Source organism: Grammomys surdaster, unplaced genomic scaffold (genome assembly GCF_004785775.1).
Source record: "Grammomys surdaster isolate TR1022 unplaced genomic scaffold, NIH_TR_1.0 231, whole genome shotgun sequence".
Lineage (NCBI taxonomy): Eukaryota > Metazoa > Chordata > Mammalia > Rodentia > Muridae > Grammomys > Grammomys surdaster.
The window spans coordinates 4,608,631-4,627,977 of record NW_021604676.1 but is presented as its reverse complement, the minus strand read 5'-3'; the positions used below and the strand labels follow the sequence as shown (position 1 = coordinate 4,627,977).

The following is a 19,347-nucleotide window of genomic DNA, read 5'->3' as shown; positions in this document are numbered from 1 at the left end:
CTACCTGGTAACTCATTCATGAATTCTCAATTGCTCCAGTAAAATTTTAAATTTCTTATAATGTTATCTTTATCCTTTTTTTCCATTTTATGTGTATGGGTGTTTTCTCTATATGTATATCTGTCCACCATGTTTGTGCGGTGCTCTTGGAGGGTAGAAGAGGACATCAGATCCCATGGGATTAGAATTTCAGATGGTTGTGAGCTGCCATGTGGGTGCTAGGGACTGAACCTGCGTCCTCTGGAAGGCTAGTCACAGCTCGTAACAACTGAATGGCCTCTCCAGCTCTCTGTAATGCAATCTTATGTGCAGCCTCAGTATATAATACAAACACAAGCTGGAGGGCCAGGGTGGAGGCCACAAGTTGATGTTTGGGTGCCTTTCTCAATTATAGCCGCTCTCTGAACTTGGAACTCCCAGTTTCTGCTAGACTGGCTAACCACTAAGCCTGGGATCCGCCTATCTCCAGCTGCAGAACTCAGGTTCCATCAGTGCACTGCCACACCCTGCTTGAAGGATGGTGAGGACCTGCACTTTGCTCAGTGAGCCATCTCTCCAGCCTGGTTACAAAGTCTTTTGTGATCATTTAACCTCCTTCTACATTCGTTATGGAGAGAACCTTGTTACTCCCTGCTGCTTTTAAGGACCTTGTGAATATCTAGACCATGCAGGAACACACTCAAGCAACAGACTAACTGCAACTGTGGCTGTGGGCAGCTCTAAGGTTCAGGCTTACGCTTGGCTTTTACTAGTTTTGTTCCAGTAACATTCAATTCACACCATTAATTCTCCTGCTTGTCAGTCATTCATGTTTCTGCTTACTTCAAGATCTATTAGGAAAGACACTTTAAACTTTAAAGAAAAATAGGGGATTGAGTATTATTTTGTTGACTTTTAGTGGGAATACATTTCAGATACTGTCTATTTTTGAGAAGATTTTTTGACTGACTTTTATCAATCTTCAAGGCATGTGAACAAAAGACGCTCTTTGACATGACATATCTGATCTAACTTACACAATTAAACTTGTTAACACATCATTTAACTCCTTACAGCTCTTCAGCCTGTGATTAAGTGTAAAAGTCCTAGCGGTTCACCTGTTAGGGACCTAGACGGCCCTATTCTCTATGTGGAAGGAAGCACTGAGACCGTAAGCAGCCTGTCCACAGAATAAACAGCTTACAAATTTAGTTTCCTACCTCTTGCAATTCCTGTCCCCATGTTAAATGCCTCCCACAACGTCACTGCATTTTTCTGTACAGACAGCTGCACATCTTGGACGAGCGTCAGCACTGCTGTCTTAGCCACCTGACTGCCTACTACACTCTATTTTGTACGGCACTTGGTCATTTCTGTTATTATTTTAAAAGGTCATTGTTACCTCTCCTTTTGTATCTCTTATTTTTAGAATTTGTCCTTGTTTTGGGAATGTCTTACAAAAGCAACATATGCCAGGATGTTGCCTGTTTCTTCATAAAAAGATTTTTATATTTGTTTACTCTTTGTGTGCTTGTGTCAGAAGACAACTTGTGTGGGAGTCCTGGGAATCTGAGGTCACCAGGCTTGGAGGCAGGTGCCTTTACCTGCAGTCATCTCTTCATGTCTGTTTGTCCCTCATTGATCTTCCCTGCCTTCCCCTGTTGTGGGATGTCCTCACTGCACTTTTATAATACTAAGACGTTTCTCTGTTTCCTTTCTCCTGAGACAGTCGTTTAGAATTAACAAATGCTTTCTTCATACCGTTTATTTATTTACTTTTTATGTTTGACACAGGTTCTTACTTATGAAGCCAAAGTGGCCTTGAACTTGTGATCCTCCTGCCTCAGCTTTCCAAGTGCTAGGGATCTTAGGTGCATTGTCGTACACCTCCTGATGACTAACGGCTTTGTATTTTTGTCTTATTCTTTGTTTTGTGGTCAGAATCACTGACATGTCAGACAAGGCTCTGCCTGAGAGCTTTACTCTCAGATGTTTTATTTTTAATTCAAATCATTAATTTATTTATTTAGTATGTGTGGAGCATTGGGGCCACAGATGTGCTATATGACATACATGTGGCAGATGGTCAGAGGACAACTGTTCTCTCCCTAAGTTGCTTTTGGTCACAGTGTTCATCACAGTTGCAGAAAGTAAACTGGGCCACGCACTAAATCATACAAAATAGAGAAATCACTTGGCTGGGGAGGGAACTCAAATAACGCTCTTTCCGTCTCTCTGGCATTCAATTCAGTAAGCAGTACACCCCGCCCCACCCCAAAGGGGTCCTTATCTCAGTCTCCCCTTGTCCAGAACATTTCTGCTGAGATAAAATTCCTACTTTTGGGTTCTGCAGTTAATGGCTTCACTGAGGACTGAGTGAGACCTCCTCTCTTAGGGGTACTTTTTCTTAATTTTCTGTCAGCTCTGGGACATGTTCTCATGCTCACAAGCCTGGTTGTGTGGCTCGCATGGACTTCTCCACCTAGAGACTACAGACGCCTCTCGAATCCCTCCCAGGCTTGCTAGGACCAAGCTGCTTCCACCCTTCTGTAGCCTCACTCCTCAACAGGGGTCCACAGCAGCAGAGCCTGCACCCGTCTAGCAGTCTCTCCCGGCCATCATTATGTCACGTGGACTACTTGCCGAAAAGTTCCCAGAGTTGACCATCTTAGGGGCTTCTCCAGATTACACAGCTTTCTCTGTGGCCTGAGCAAGGAGATGCTCAGAAGCTTTGCTGGCCAACTTCCTCCAGAAAGCCTCTTCTCTGTTCTTTGTGGGGGTGGGGATGTGAAACTCTTAATTTGGTAATCCATGCCATCACATCCTCCACAAACATGCTACGCTTGGTTGCACTGAAACCTTCCATGAATTCTACCAGCAAGCCCACCAGTTACCCTCATTTTGATATCGTAGACCAATGGGATTATCAGGGAGATGGTTTTAAACAAAACCTTAGATGTAGGCTTGCAAGGAAAATCGAAGTCCAAGTAGACAGTTTATTCTGATGAGTAAAAGAACTCTATGTAAAGACAGGTTAAAACTGGACAGTGACTTCAAACAAGTAACCCCATTTACACTCTCTACGTTCATCGGTGTAAACACACCATGTTTACCTTGGACAGTGGAATGAGGAAGTCTAGTTTGTATGAGAGAATCACCCTGGTGAGCAGTACCACAAATACCACATAGGCAGAGTTCTCAAAGTCTGTTAACTGCACCTGTAGATGAAGACCAGAAATGTTAGGAATCGACTGGCTGCCCCAGCTGCCCCTCACTGGCCCTTCAGACTGGATTTCTCCCAAGCACGTTCATCTTCCCCTTCTGAGGCTGGAAGTCCTTTACCCAGGTCCACATGTGAGTATCAGCTCCCAGGGGCGTTTGGAGTTGCTATTCATAGGCAAGTGTGATTCCTATTGCTTTCTAGAGCCCTCTGAGAAGAGCATTAGAAAGGGGGAAAGCAGCCAGAGGGAGCTTCTGGGCTGAAGCATGGGTCTCACCTCCATTGGTCGGAACTCTACTCTCCATCCAATGTCTGAGTTGGGAGGAGGAGGCTTAAACCTCATTGTCTGCCAGTTTGTGGACTGAATATTCTATAACAGCAAAAAGAAAGAGGATGAAACCAACTCTCTACACATTTTTTTTTTTTTTGGTTTTGGTTTTGGAGACAGGGTTTCTCTGTGTAGCCCTGGCTGTCCTGGAATTCACTCTGTAGACCAGGCTGGCCTTGAACTCAGAAATCCGCCTGCCTCTGCCTCCCAAGTGCTGGGATTAAAGGTGTGTGCCACCACTGCCCAACTAACTTTCTACACATTTAGAACACATTTAGGTTACATGTACTTAACTAGGGACAAAGACTGTTCACTGTCTACCCACACCAATACTTCCCTATTTACAAACACAAAAAAGTTAACAACTTAAACACGTTGTCAAATGTGGTCTGTGAGAAAACGTGTGCTTCAGGATACATCTGCAACACTTTACTTCTGTGCCACAGGGTTTAGTTTCACAGAATTGAGAACTAGGAAGAGCCATGGGAGCACTTTCAATTCATCCGTAGTTTCCCTCACTTAGCTCTGTATTGTACGAGGTAATGTAAGACGTTTTCCTGTCACTAATCCTCACAGGCACAGAAACAAACCTACTTTAGTTTGTGGAGTAAAATACATTTGAATGGGAGATACCTCAAAATGGTCAGACTCGTTGGCATCGTCCAGGTGTATTTTCTCTTCAAAGAGAGTGAGTGGGTCTCTAATGAAGAGGTGAGCAACATGCTGTGCCAGAAGATGATCAATGCCTGCAAAGACAGACCACAGGGGACTGACCACAAAGGGCAAAGCACCATGTAGAATTTCTAAGTCCACAGACTGAAGAAAGGGTCTAGAAGCTTAGGAATGACTGGGAGGTTCAGTGTTCTCACCTTGCCCAGGGTTTTATCCTATGGACACTGGGGAAGACTCGGAGTCTACTCACTCCTCACACAATGCCTGCTGGGCACTGGTGTGGACCTAGATACAGAGCTCCAACAAGTTCCTTTTGCTAAAAGTCAAGAAGATCTCACAAGTATTTGGAACTTGAAACTTTAGGAACAAGCAGCCTCATAAGAAAAGTTAGAGACTTCACACTAAAAACAGAAACCAGACCAGGAGTCAGCAAAAAGTGTAAAGCGCTTTGAAGAACAAAAGGTGCACATATGAACAATGTAGCTGTGGGAAACGCTCACCTTCTTTCAAGAGCTGCTCATAGATTTCCTGATCGATGGTCAGGTCAATGTCATTGTACTTCTCACCACACTTAGACAGGTAGCTATCTATGGAGTCATACCGAGACTTACTGATCCTAAAGCGATTGTTCTTCAGAGGCTAAAACAGAAGAAATGATCTGAAATTAACAGCCAGGTAATTAATTGTACAGAAGCACACTTGCCTGGGGACCTACATTCAATTCTTGGAACTCAGAGCGGAGAAAACAGACTTACAATGTTGTTCTCTGACCTCTATGTATATGCTGCAGCACGTGTGCCCTCTCCAACCCTTTCTCTTTCATACACAACAACAAAATTATAGAATATGTTCAACAATTTGTGAATAATTACGAAAGAGCCAGAGCAGAAATGCCCTTAGTGGAGATGTCCAGCCAGGTCCTAGTCCAGTCTCACCTAGGATGAACCTGGGTACCTGGCTTGGTGAGGTGGGTGGTGATGCATGCTCCTGGAGCTCAGAGTTAAAAGGACACACTACTGCAGTTCAGCATGGACAAGAGATGCTAATAAGACTAAACTGACCTTACAGGGAAAAACCTAAAGCCTTCAAATGAGAAAACCATCCACCTTCCTAGCAGAAACTACTGGACATATGCCAGAGCCTTTGGTAAAACAGCTGTCGGTGTGACTGCTACAACACAAAATGAGCAGTATTTTTAAAAGAAGCTACATGTAATACAGATTTCTAGCAAGGATAAAAACTGACTTCCCACGCAAACCAAGCACCCTCCTCCTCACGTACCCACTTAAAACAAAGCCAGGCTCACCACCTGTATTCTCTTCCCTGATGTGAAGACCCAGAGGGTAAACATCTAAGGGAGACTTCAAAATGCAAGTGGTTACAATATGCACACATCCCCTGTGTAATGTAAAAGATCTATTAAGGTTTAAAAAAGGTCATTCGTACCTCCAGTCCTCTCTCCTCCCGTGTTCTATCATCTACAGATGCAGAAATCACTCCCCAACGACAATCAATGTCTGACACGTAGCCTCGGTAAAATGGAGACGCAGCACTCAAAGCCATCTAAAAACAGAAGACAGCAAATGCTGGGTCAAAGTGCAGAGAAGGCTCCACCCACTCATCATCCTTGATGTTCCACTGTATGTATTTCAGCCACTGTTTTATGAATAGAATGTACAAGAAAATTCCAAGTCCTCTACTCATTAAAGCCATCCCTTCTATAGCACATGGACATACTAGCAGAGGGAGAAAGGATAGCTATACTCAAATGTAGCAACAAAAAGCACTACTCTTCTCTCCAGTGCTCCTTCTATGTGTTATTAGTTCAGTAAATAGCACATGGTCTTATTTTCTACAAGGATGGATTTAAAGAAAGACACACTTTCTACTTACAACAATTGGGCAGATAGTGGCCAGCTGGTCATAAAGGTATCTTGCCTCAGATATGCTGCAGGCTTGAAATGTCACCTGTTTGAGAATAAAATTATTAAAACAACATAAAGTCATTATCTCGCCCAGAAACAATAAGTCTGAGAAGGACAGTGAATGGAGAAAAGAAGGTGGTCACATCACAGATGTGAAGGCTTCAGGTATGACTTGGCTTACAAGTTGTCTTGGGTGAATGTATGTAATCATGTCCCACTTCATAAGGACAACTCATAAACATCGGTGTAAGCCAAAACCACTGTCAAGCCAGGAAAAAGAAGAGAGTCAGACACGGCAGCAGAGCTTCGGCCTCATGTTGGCTTCTAATAGTGGAGGTCTTATATGCATTTGGTATAAAGAAGGGTTTGGTGACATTATGGGCAGCTCTCCAAGTACGCTGGAGGGCTGTATTTGGTGTATTTCCAAGCGCAGCAGGGTGGGGTGAAGTTGTTGGGGATGTGGAAAGCAGTAAGGCCAGAAGGGACTAGAGTGAAATTGCATGTCTGAGAAGGAGAAAGCTCAAGGCTACCAGAGTCAAAGCAGGTGGGTTCTGGGGACCAGTGAACAGAGCATGACGGAGACTTTTGTTGGGTGTTCCTAGGCCATAAAGGAAGAGGAGGCTAGAGGATAAGAGGTACAGGTGCTGTGACGTGTAGGTTAATGTAAGGGGATGAAAAAGTCCTGGAAACAGCTAGGTTTCCAAGGCTCTTGACTTCAGAGGGAAACATCTACGCTGGAATGTATGTTTTGACAAATTTAAGAAGATTACCTAGGAAACTTCATAAGGAGCAAGTAGGCACCAGAAATGGATAAGAAAATCACATTGGTTAAAACAAATCCTCTAAAATAATAACCCCAAAGAAACAAAGTCTTGTGTTCCTTCACAGGGAAGGGTGGTAGTGATGGTCAAGGAGTACATTTTGTGAGACCAGCACAACTGTTATAACCACAAATTGAAAACAATTTTAATTTCCTCCATTATGACCATTCAGTAATAACAGTTTGAGTTTGGTCCTGATGCAGGAAATAATTGATGTGCTTAAACCTTGAAATAACAGTGGCTAATGAAAGCATTGTTAAAGAATCTCAGTGTTATTGTAATGACAGTTCCAGCAGTTTAAAAAAAAAAGTATATATATATATCAACTGTCCTTTATAGCATCAAACAAGTTCCATGGGGGACACACCTGCTGAATTATATAGGGCAACTTCTGAAACAATTATTTAAATAACTTGGTGTCCTGATCTTGTAGTTTCCATGTTAAGGCTAAAGTGAGTAACACATTAAGTAATGACAACTCACTAGCCACTACAGATTAAGACAATGTGAGGCTATGTTGTAGCCATTAAGGAAAAAAGTTTCAAACGTTATCATCAAAGTTGAGAAGAGCTAGAGATAAAAGCCGCTGATAAGCAAGGCAAGACATCTTGTCTAATGACATGAGACTAACAAACAATGTGAGGCCAGGAAGACAGCTCACAAGGTAAAGTGATTGCCTTGTTGGTGCTGAGACCTGACTTTGATCCCTAGAACCCCCACCAAAAGTTGGGTGTGGCGGCATGTGTTTATAGTCTGGGAGCTGGGGAGGCAAAGATAGGCAGATTCCTAGGGCTTGTTAGCTCCAGGCCAATGAGTGACCCTTGTGGACAGTGCTTGAGGAACGATAGCTGAGGTTGGCCTCTGGTCTACGCATGCATGTACACACTTTATGTGTAGTACGGATCCAATGTGAAGTGGAACTGGATAAGCAGAGTACTGCTCATTGGCTGTGGTCCTAACACCTATCACCAGGACTCTGTCCTGAGGTCTTCTGTCCCAAGAATGTGGAACAGTGTTTGCCATCTACTTACTAAATTGACAGAAGGCCATGAAAGAGGGATGATAAAGAGGGGAACATGGAGAGAAGCTATGCTGAGAGACTTTTAAAACCTTGGAGATATAAAAGAGTCAAGTATTTCTGGGTGCTGTGACAGACAGTCTGTTGGACACGCATTTCTTAGTAGATCTATGTCTTTCCTGTGACTCTTAAATGTTACTGTGCATTACTATCTTTAGTTTTGCAGACATTGTAATGAATACTTTTGGATGGTGTCTGACTGACTTTCCTTAAGTAGCTTGGAACAGAGCAGAGGATTCGTAGGTACATCCTGGAAAACCCAGCTTTAGAAAGATCTATGAAGAGGAATGCCTGGAATTTCAAAGTTCTGTTTTAACAACCGGCATCTTATGTAGATTTCTTAATGACCTTCCCTGGCTCTAGAACTGAAACACTATGTGCATCCAGTCAAGTGAACGCCACTGTAGATGGTGCCTTTGTGGGAAAGCAAAACCAAGGAGCTCTGATCCCCTAACAAAGGTATAAGCATGGGAAGCTTTTGTTGCCCTCTTAAGAGATCACATAAGAGGAAATGTCACTATGACACTGACAAGAAGCAAAGGAAATGAAAACACGGAGATTAGAAACCAAATCTGAAATTTACCTAGAATCCAGTTTTGAAACCACATAATTTTCTTAAGTAGAAAAAAAAAATCCATAGCAGGCCATGATCCTTTTCTGTTTATTAAATGCTTCTCCAAACCCCTGAAGAGTAAAAATTTACTTTTCTGTGAGATGGTCTGGTTACGGAGCCCAGGCTGGCCTGATTCACAATCCTTCTATAGCACTGGGAGCACAGGCAAGTACTTGAGCACTCAGCAGGCTCACAAATTTGGAGGAGGTTTGTTTTGTCTAGTTAAGTCTACCATTAACTAAACAATTACTTTCCTTTTTGTGCTTTTCTATAATAAATATTTCCTTCAGGTCCCAGTCAGAAGATAGAAGGCAGGGACTTTTGTAGCTACTTGTGAGTTCATCTCATTTATCACATGTCTGAATTATCTGTCACTACAACTTTTTGAAATGGAATACTGTAACAAGATATGTTGGGAGAAGTACCTTAAATAGAATAGAGAACATGTCTTTACACATGAAAATGTTTGTCCCCACCAGTAGGACTCACTTATTCACATAAATCAAGTGTCTCAAGAGAGACTGTTGCTCTCTGCAACGTTGATAGACCTTGGTTCAATATTAAGCCAAGGAAGGGCTGGGTTCTGAGAGCACTCCCAGAATACTGAAGCCATGTATTTTAAATGCTACAGCTTAAGAGTTCATTCCAGAACTATTTGTATTTAAGATAAGAAAGCAGGTGACACAGTCAAAAGTCAGCTCGTTTTAAATGATGTGCAACCATTCCTAAGGGAACACTTTTCTCTTGGGAGGCCACATATCCTACTTAAATATGCAGAGGAAACAAAACACCTTTTCCTTTATCATGATACAGAAACAAACAGCATGGGAAAGTCTGACTTGGGTATTAAATCTGAATTATCTGTAGTTTTAAAAGTTAACAGTTGAGAGGCTTCCATGACAACTGTGTGTAGGACTGCATCCTGAGAAAAGAATGCTGAGTCTTGTGCCCTTTGTGTTGAGGCTACAGTCAGTTTAACAAAGTGAGCCAGCGTAGCAAGGACAGCAGGGGTAGACTCAGCCATGGCCTGTGTGGGGTAGGAGTCTGTACCCCCGACTCTGTTCCTGAGGGAGCCTGTCACAGTCACTGCTGGAGGCCATCAGTTATTTGATTAGGCCCAACAAAACTTTTAACTGCATGAACTGAGAAATACTATTGTATCTCTTCTGTAGCTTAGCCAGGGGCAAAGCAAAGACTGTTAAGTATTTATTCCTTTTAAATCACGAGGTAGCTTTGCACAAGAATAAAACTTTAAATGCCAAACAACCTTTGCCCTTGGATCATAAAGTCATTGGATTCTCCCTGCAGAGGTCATTTTTCAGACATAGAGACCTGAGCCTTATCTAACATCCTCAAAGGCTGTCACTAGATGGCAGTAAAAATCAGGCATCTAGAAAGGGCATTCACAAGCATTTGCTTACCAACAGATACTAAATTCAATAACAACCACACACCTTTGTGGTGAACTGTAAATTCTTAGTCAGAACACAGCTACAAAAGATTTTACTAAAGCAACATCATTTTCCAGAAGGCATGCTATCTTTTAAATCAGATTAGAAAATGACTATAAACAAGACACATGCATAATGAAGAGGACAGTCTCTTGGTGGCAATAGAGGCAATACCTGAAGACAGCAGTTGCCCATCCCAAATCCCATGGCATCCATGTAGATATGGTCTGGCTTAGAGGCCTTTGATGCCTCCTCATCTTCAGGAAACGTTTCTACAAATGGAGACGGTGTGCTCTTGTCCTTGAATACTGCATTATTAATTAGAAGAGGAAGAGTTGAGAATGGAAGCTGACAGTTGGACATGCTGCCCCAGCCCCGGCCCCGTCCCCACACACTTACTTGGCACATTGATGACAACCTTTTCTCCTCTCCTATGCCGGATGTTTCTTGTTAGAGTACTAAAACAACCAGACAAAAGAACAGGTCACCCAAGAACTGCCACATTAGAATTTGAGCACATCTAAAGGGATGGAACTGACTGAATCCTACCTCAAACTAAAACCCAAGACAGCCTTGTGGCACATGTGACATGCTACCCTAAGGGTTTCCTGAAAGAGGACTGGTAAACAGCAGTTCCTTTGCTCTGCCTGGGGACCATCTCTTTCTGATCACCTATTGTTAACCCAAGTTAAGCTTAGATAGGTGTCCATGGGCAGCCACAGTCTAGCTAGTTCTAACATTTCTCATGAAAACTCCAATGATTTTAGTAAAATTTAAGAACTTAGGTTATCACTGGAGTCCCAATTCTTTACCTGCTTCAGTTCCCCAATTACAAAACACTGGCTGGATTCTTACCTGATACATACATTATAGCCACTGAACACTTGCAGTGACTGGTCCTAATTCAAACATAATTTTAACAGCACAAAGAAAGGAAAAAATTTCCTCTCAGATTTTTCAAACTGACTATAAATTGCAGCAACACTTTAGATGGATGAGGTTCGATAAATTATGAAACCAAGGTTCACTTATTTTATGTTATATGACTACAATTAGTTCAACAGTGCTGTGACAGACATCTGTCCTGACACCTGCTTTGATCCCTCAGTCAGTCAGGACCTCCTGTGCTAGCCTTTTCCATGAGGGATTCTGGGGTAGCTTTTATAATTGTCTGATCTGTCTTTTGCGGTGGCTCAGTATTTTCTTTTTAAACACATAATAATGCTCTTTAATCTCAGTACTAGAGTCAGGCAGGAGGATCTTTGTGAGTTTGAGGCCAACCTAGACTATCTAGTGAATTCCAGGATAGCCAAGGCTGCATAGACAGACCCTGCCATAAGTAAGTAAACAAACAAATAAGCAAATAAATGAAGGAACAAACAACAGTCGCTACCTCAAACAAGCAAACAAACAAAAGAACAAGTCAGTCAGTCAGTCTTTGTCTATCCTTGCTTAAAAAAGGAATAAGCTGACAGTTCCTAGTGTCCCTCATGTGGGGTCAGGAACTTCTTTTCAATATAGGTGAGTGAATCCATAGGAATAAAGCCAAGATCAAGCTGGTGCAGGACCTGAAGCAACTTCAACTACAGAACCAGATACAAGGAGAATGCTTGTGCTAAGTGCTGTGTATACACGTGACCTTGTCAGAGCAGACAGAGTAACCTGGGCAATGAGAGATCCCAGCGGTAACTTAGAGAGGAAAAGGATCAGGACTGAAAACTCTGTAAATTCAACCGGAGGAAAGGAACCAAGGAGTTTAAGGATGGCTCTGAAACACAAAGTAAACCTGTATGCACGAAGCAACATGAGCAGATATCTGTCTGCTGTCTCCTCTGAATCCAACATATGCTTGAGAGGCATTCACAGACCAAATAACTGTACCCCAGACCGCAGTCTGAGCCTCACTCACCCGAAGCGAGGGTGCTTGTTTATGGCTTCGTCTGGAAAGAACAGGGACTTAGATGCGCCTCCTTCCTCTGGGTTGGGTCTGTGCTCTGGCAGTGTGAATCCAGGACAGCCTAGTCTGCAACCAATTGAGAAGGAATAGGTGGGAAACGGCTTCACAACGGGTTAGGTGCATCTCACCATAATTTGCAACAGTTAAAAACACCTAATTTCCATTACTCCCCACTCTAGAGAGTGGAGCAGTGTTTCCAAACCAATGTGAATGCTGGCCCCTTGGTGATCCTTTTCTGTATTATACTGTCCTGCATTGGGGTCTCATTTATTTACTCCTACTGATTTTGACTCCACTCAGCCTCTAGGCCCATTTACTCAGCTTCCCCCCAAGGAGCGGACGAGCTCCTTGGTCACATGCTTCTAGGAGGTTCAGGTGCTCTATACAGCTTTGGAACTGTTCACTAGCCATGTAAATGCTCACAACTACCTTTCAACCCTATTCAAAAATTGCTCCAACCTCCTGATGAATCTGGACCAACTCTTCTGGTTCTTGCCTCTACTATCTCCTCAGAAGTCCCTCAAGGTTAAGCAGTGCCTACAATGTCCCCAACTTACACCAGAGCGCCCTCTGATATCCAAGATCCAACCTTCTTGTCTTATTTAGCTTTAAGAAAAGTTCTAATTTCAAAACAGGACAGGTTCCATCCAGCTCCCAAGTACAGTGCTCAGACCTCCCACCTCACTTGAGTAAGAGAATACTTCCAAGTCAGTTAAAGCAAAAAACAAAGCAGGCTTTTTATAGGGTTCTAGATCAGTAGTAGAACCTACTAACCCAGACCTTATTTCAACTCCCTGCCTTTCTACACAGAGAAATTCTGTCTCAAAAAACAAACAAACAAAAACAGACAACAACTGAAGGAGATGAAGAGGAGGAGGAGGGAAAAAAAAACAAAGAGAAAGAATTCTAGACTTTTTGAATGGAACCTATTCAATTCTCTCTATAATGGAAGAAGCCACTATAAACCTTTTCACTAGAGTAGAACTATTCCACACAGAACCATTAACTGAGGCAAGATACACAGTAGAGTGTAACCAAAGACATTGCGGCCCTGTGTCCCAGAAGGAACACTGTCTTTCAAATGCGGGACTCTTTTCTTCCTTCCTTCCTTCCTTCCTTCCTTCCTTCCTTCCTTCCTTCCTTCCTCCCTCCCTCCCTCCCTCCCTCCCTCCCTCCCTTCCTTCCTTCCTTCCTTTCTTTCTCTCTTCCTCTCTTCCTCTCTTTCTTGTTTTGTTTTGTTTTTCGAGACAGGGTTTCTCTGTGTAGCCCTGGCTGTCCTGGAACTCACTCTGTAGACAAGCAACACCCACAGCCTGATTCTCAGGCTGCTACTCCATTATCCCAAGGTTTCCCAGCAGTCACCTCCAGCACTATCCTTGATCTGTCCCCTCCTCTCCAGCAGGTTAGCTGATTCTGTCACTTTACGACCTATCACTTTTCTATCGTCATTGCCTACCATCAACCAGATCACCACAACAGTGCCTAGGGAGCGCCCTTTCCCTTGCCTGGCATGCCCTGCCACTTGCTATGCATTTGCTCCCATGCCGACAGCTCAGATGAGGGCTACAAAGCACTCGTGTGATACTATCTATCCAGCCTAGACTCCCAAAGTCTCTACTGATTTCAGAATAACAATCAACGTTCCTAACAGCCTGCCTGGCCTCACTGTCACCTTCCCCACGGCTTCCTGGTCACAGTGGGTAACTCCTTATCTGCTACTTCCCACGAGGGTACCTATGTGACTCCTCTTCCCCAGGATATCCTTCTGCTCCCTCTCCTATGAAATGCCTCCTAGAATTTTAGACATCACTCCAATCATCTTCCCTTCGAGAAGCCTTCCTCTACCCCAGAATCCATAGCCATATCCACACCCCATGCCACTCCTTAATTTTATCATTATATATTTATATAATAGGTATTTGATTAATCTCTGCTGTCGCCTCAGCTCTGCAGAGCAAAGCCTCTCTGGGTCTGGAAAAGAAAAAGCACTCGTCTCTCAGTATCTGTCAGCTGACTTTAAGGTTTTAACTGCTGTATGTAGGAATGGCAACAGGGAGGTTAAAAGCTACTAATTCCTACGTAAAATAATGTCCTTCTAGGATCAATGGTATGATTCTGAACACCTGTCCTCCCAGTAGGAAAAACAGCATCACAATTTAGTGCTTTAAGGCCAAGGATACTCATCCCCATAACTCTTTTGATGGAGGAGGTGGACATCTAACATAGATAAATGAGCTTTTGACTAGAACTCCAGTCTTACGTAGGGGCACTATACTCAATATTGGACATTCATGTATTCCTTCCTAATCTGAGAACACATTCACTATATTTACTTACTGGCATTTACCATCATAACTATTGGTGACAAACCCTAAATCTCCAGCACAATACAAATGTGACTCAGCTTGTTCAGTCAGTATCTGGCAAGAGCACTCCAGGAACAAGTGTGCCCCGAGGTACTGCTCCCCGTGATCTCACTTATCTGTGGTAGATTATCTGCCAGATTGTGAAAGTATGCTCCCTCCTCCAAGTTCAAAGGCACTCTGGGGGATGGGATCCCACAGCTCAGAATACCTCGTGCTGGTATTCTGAGTGCTGGAGGACAGATGCTCCTTTGAATGTGTCTGCAATGGGCTCCTCCCCAGTGGGCCCGAGCCACACTCTCCCCACACCACCAACCAGCCCCCAGTCATAGGGTCATTCCAACCCTGTCTACGTGTGTGCTCTTACCAGCGCACAGCCCACCCACCAACTGAAGATGCTATGCGACTTTTATGTAGCCCTAACGTTAGGAGTGAGTGCATCAAATGTTAACAGGCAAGTCCAACCTACAGCCCATGAACCACACATGTCGCAAGTTAGCTGTGAAGGTGGCCAACACAAGACTGTAGACTTATTTAAAACACAGATTTGGTGGGGGTTGAGGAGTGATCCAGTTGTACACTAGTTCCTTAAAGTGAACTCTGAAGAGGATAGTGCTGTCCTGTCCAAGAGTAGGAACTTCCTTTAAGTGCGAGAATTGTCAAGGGAAATGCACAGGTCATGCTTTACTTTCTTCAGAACCTAGTCTGATATTCCTACTAGAACACGTTGACATGGGAACTAACCTGGGAAATGAGGTTATAGTGCAAAGGGCCTGATGTTCTCCTAATACAGAAGTCGCCTCCTTCCGGCGTTTCCTCATGTTGTCCTCCACGGTGTTGAACTCGGACATCGTTCCCCCATAGGGCTGGCCAGGCGTCCCTTCAATCATGTAACTCCCATACTCCGGTCTCCAGAGGGTCGGGTGGCTATGGAGAAGTCATTTTAATTTCAGCTTATTCTTTTGCTGTAGTCCACTCAATTTTTTGAAGTTTTATAAAGTTGCTTTAAAAATTTTAAAGATATTAGGCACAGATAAATAAAAGGCTTATTAAAGCTGTAAATTTTCCACAGTTTTCAACTACTTAAGGCTGCTAAATGTTGAGTTCAAAATATGTAAGATTTTGAAAATGCACGAAGGTATTCTGTCCAGGATAAAGCTAGTCCACTTTACAAAGAAGGAACTGAGGTCTTACAGGCGTTTAGCTCAATACTGAGGTCCTCAAACACAGCTTCCCAAAGCAACCAAACAGAAAATGAACTAGAGAGTAGATACTCCTGGCCTCTCTCTACTCCCAGATAAAGAAATATTTAACCAGGAGAAAAAAAAGTCAAGTGTAGTAGTAATGGGATATTTAATCCCAACAACTGGAAGGCAGAGACAGGCAGATTTCCAAGTTCAAGACCAGCTTGAGACAGCCAGGACTACTGTCTTGAAAAATAAAACAAAAAAACAAATGTAGGAGGAGGAGGAAGAAGAGGAAGAGGAAGAGAAGAAAAGGAAGGAAGAAAGAAGGAAAGACTTAAAGCATGCTGCCAAAACAAAGCTGCCTCCAGTTTTGTCTGAAACTCTGCTGTGGATCTCAATCATATTTCAGAAATGTGTCTAAGAAAAAGTCACCACGCTGTAGCTGACTGTACTGAGTATTCTGAAGTGTCTGTGAGGTAAATATTGTTAGCCACACTTTATAGAGGTGAGGAGACTGAGGCACAGAGAGGTCATTCAAGGGTACTCACCTACCAACTAGATGAACCAGAATTGGAGACTCTAACTTGGGACCCAAGCCTACACTCTTACCCTCTGTCGTCCTCCCTTCAAGACAGCTGAGAAAAGATCCTATGTCCTAGTTACTCCAAATGCTCCAGAAGCACTAGGCTGAGACTTGAGAGCATCAGCTTACTTGGGGTTTGTCCTCTCCCCCTTCTCCTGCAGAGTTTCAAGAACATCTCCTCCATTCAGTAACAACTGGACTTTTCTATTTTCATGATCAAAGGACACCAACATGTATTCCACCTGTGGAAAGTAATAAAGAGATTAATGGTTTTCCAGACTTGAACTCAACATGACTTTCAGAAACAGAGCAGAGAAACGTAAAGGTTGGACAGGAATCACAGAAACGGGGACAGGCACATGTGCTTGCACTACAAGCCCTTTGCATAGCATAAAAGCCTACAGATTGGTCTGTCTGTGGTTCACTGCAGGACAAGAACTCATTTTTCAATCCCTCTTTTCTCTCCTCTACTCCATATCCCACAGAAAAGTCAAGATGTTCATTCTGGCAAGTGCTGCTTAAAGAAGACATCTTCAGAGCTGAGATGCTGAAGGCAGTCTGTGAAGAGGCATGCTGCTGCTCATCTCAGCTGTTACCAAGAGGCTCTCTAGATGAGTCAAGATAGATTACGCTTCCTGGCAGATTCTTCTACATTCCTGCAATTCCCCACCCTCCTCCTTCAAGAATTAAAATCATAAACATGCCAATATAAAGACATTTTAGAGGTTCCAACAATTTAGTTTTGGCACGGCACAGGTAATCTAAGACAACTTCCTTGATCTGTAATGTCATACCATTTATAATGCAGGGCACACTGGTGCATTTATTACACATGGTAGAATCCACATCCAAAAAAAAAAAAAAATACAGGTCAAATACCAAAGAGAAGCTTTTGTGGACAGAGTACAGCTTGAGCTTGCTTTTGTTTTCTCTGATATAGCATGCTTTAAAAACAACCAGACTTGGTGTGGAAGGTTAAGATTATCAATCACTATCTGTGATTTAAATGAAATATCTATTATCCAGTCTAAGTGAGAAGCTGTGGGGACGGGTTATTCAAGTCAATGCTTAGCTGACTCTTAAAAGACAGAGAACATGCGGCAAGCTGATGGCCCACAAGACAAAAGCCATGTATATGTGTGTGTGTATATATCTCGGGATATCAGATATCAGGCTTGGCCTATTTTTTTTACAGAAAAGGGGGAGAAGAGGAAAGAAAAGGTAGGTTAAAGCATATCTACTTTCTTTTCTTGACATTTCACATATAAACTCAGAACCACAACCTTTAACTCTATCCAGAAGCCAGCCTGTAGCTTGTCTGCTCTCTTCTGAGATTATATAGTTGCTTGTCAGTACCTATTCTTTAGTTATGTGGGCTTAGCTCAGTATTGTTGGGCATTTAAGCCACCACTCCAAAATTCGTTTGCTGTTATTTGTTCTGTTTTTTAGACAGGGTCTCACTTAGTTGTTCAGGCTACCTTTGAACTCACCATGTAGCCAAAGCTGGCCTCACATCTTCCTGCCACAGCCTCCCTAGCACAGAGAGTACAGGTATACACTCCATACCAGGCAGAAGCAATAATTTAAAAGGTTATTTTGTTTTCCAGTTAAAACATATAGACAGATGAACATGTATAACTACAGAAAATGGCACAGTGGTTTAGAAAACAAAAGAAAACAAACCAGCCAACTGCAATTAATATTACTAGTCATCTAACTGATAGATTTAGGTTCCTGTCAAGAATAGGTGACACTGATTTAGGTATGTGGAACGATAATATGAGATGTTATAGCCCTCAGTTAATGTAGTGAAAACAAAGGCTGAAGAATGTGTAAGGGTTGTCCATAACAGACTTCCAGACAGCATCCAGACCCAGGGCTCCTCAGCTTAGCGCTGTTGGAGCTGAGGGGTCCATCTACACAGGTATGTTAACATGTCTGCAAATGAGCACAACAGAAAGGGTGCCCGTGATTTTTCCATACATAGATCTTAACCTTTTAAGCCTATGGTTACAGTTTAAATATAAATGTTCCCCACAGCCTCAGGTGCTTGAGCATATGGTCCCTAGCCAATAGCACTGTTTGAGAGATCATGGAGCCTGAGGGACTGGAGTTACTGCTGGCAAAGGTAGGTCAGCAGGAGCCTTAAAGGTTGCATCTGCTTTCGGCTCTGTCTTGAGAGCTGTTTCCCACCATCATGTTTCCTATACCAGCAGTTCCCATTCTCATCAACAGAGCGCTCTCACTCACCACACATTCCCACTTCCTGGACAGAGCGCTCTATCATTACAGGTTCCCACTTCTACTGACAGACCAGGAAAGTTCTCCTCCCTACGTTGATTCTGATAGCTGGAAGGAACATTCTCCCTTAACTCTTTGGCTGCTTGCATCTGCCTGGCATCACCAGCTATGGATACCTTAAGCAGATAAGATGCGTTCTAGAAGAAAGTCTAAGAGAGAACTCTTAGTTTACTGAATCTGCATCACTTATCTGTGTTCAAATAAGCAAGAATATCTATGGTAAGTATACAACTAAACTGAAATGACTTTGGTTAGTTTCCTAGTTTGAACCTGAAATCCTAAGTTTCAGAAATCCTGGCCTCGAATTTAAAGCATCAAGATGAGCAAAAGGACAAAGAGCTCAAACTCAATCTGTTTGAAATCAATCAGCCAAGTGAATGAATGACCCTAAAGATGCTAACAAATCAGACTCTTTAATCAAACCTAATCATCCTGTGGTCTCACGAAGAAAACAGGGTAGAAAGTAGAGTATTTTCTACATAAGAAAGACAAACTAACTTTTTATAGGGCCATTTGAATAAAATCTTATAAAAATTCCCGAGTACTTTTTCAATCTTAAATAAATATTAAACAAAGTGAGGTTTGTCTCCTCTCTCATTTCCACAGCAGTCCTCAGAATTGCTCACTCCAGTGCAGCAGCAGTCCCCTCAAAACACTAATGGACTCTCTAACAACCAAAGCAGGACTAAATGGAGCTTGGCCCAGTCATCTAAATAATAAGTGATAACAAAAATAACAGTAAGTCAAAGCTTCCCATATATGACATCTAAAACCACAAGCAACGATTCCATGATGATGCCTGGATTTAACTCCTTTCCTGTTTCCTTGGATATAACAGAAACAAAGCTCCAGAGAAAATAATGAACCAG

At 42.8% G+C, this 19,347-nt stretch overlaps 1 protein-coding gene across 1 annotated transcript in view; it reads right to left on the bottom strand.

The window, feature by feature from the left end:
- Gclc (glutamate-cysteine ligase catalytic subunit) overlaps nucleotides 1-19,347 on the bottom strand; it is a 35,064-nt gene that overhangs the window by 2,981 nt on the left and 12,736 nt on the right. Inside the window, exons 2-12 of the mRNA XM_028773575.1 lie at nucleotides 16,307-16,419; nucleotides 15,152-15,334; nucleotides 11,997-12,110; nucleotides 10,487-10,545; nucleotides 10,262-10,395; nucleotides 6,093-6,167; nucleotides 5,646-5,762; nucleotides 4,700-4,838; nucleotides 4,161-4,273; nucleotides 3,477-3,569; nucleotides 3,093-3,197 (exon numbers count right to left, since the gene is read on the bottom strand). Of these exons, the coding sequence (XP_028629408.1) occupies nucleotides 3,093-3,197; nucleotides 3,477-3,569; nucleotides 4,161-4,273; nucleotides 4,700-4,838; nucleotides 5,646-5,762; nucleotides 6,093-6,167; nucleotides 10,262-10,395; nucleotides 10,487-10,545; nucleotides 11,997-12,110; nucleotides 15,152-15,334; nucleotides 16,307-16,419 (1,245 nt within the window). The remainder of the gene's footprint in view (nucleotides 1-3,092; nucleotides 3,198-3,476; nucleotides 3,570-4,160; nucleotides 4,274-4,699; nucleotides 4,839-5,645; nucleotides 5,763-6,092; nucleotides 6,168-10,261; nucleotides 10,396-10,486; nucleotides 10,546-11,996; nucleotides 12,111-15,151; nucleotides 15,335-16,306; nucleotides 16,420-19,347) is intronic.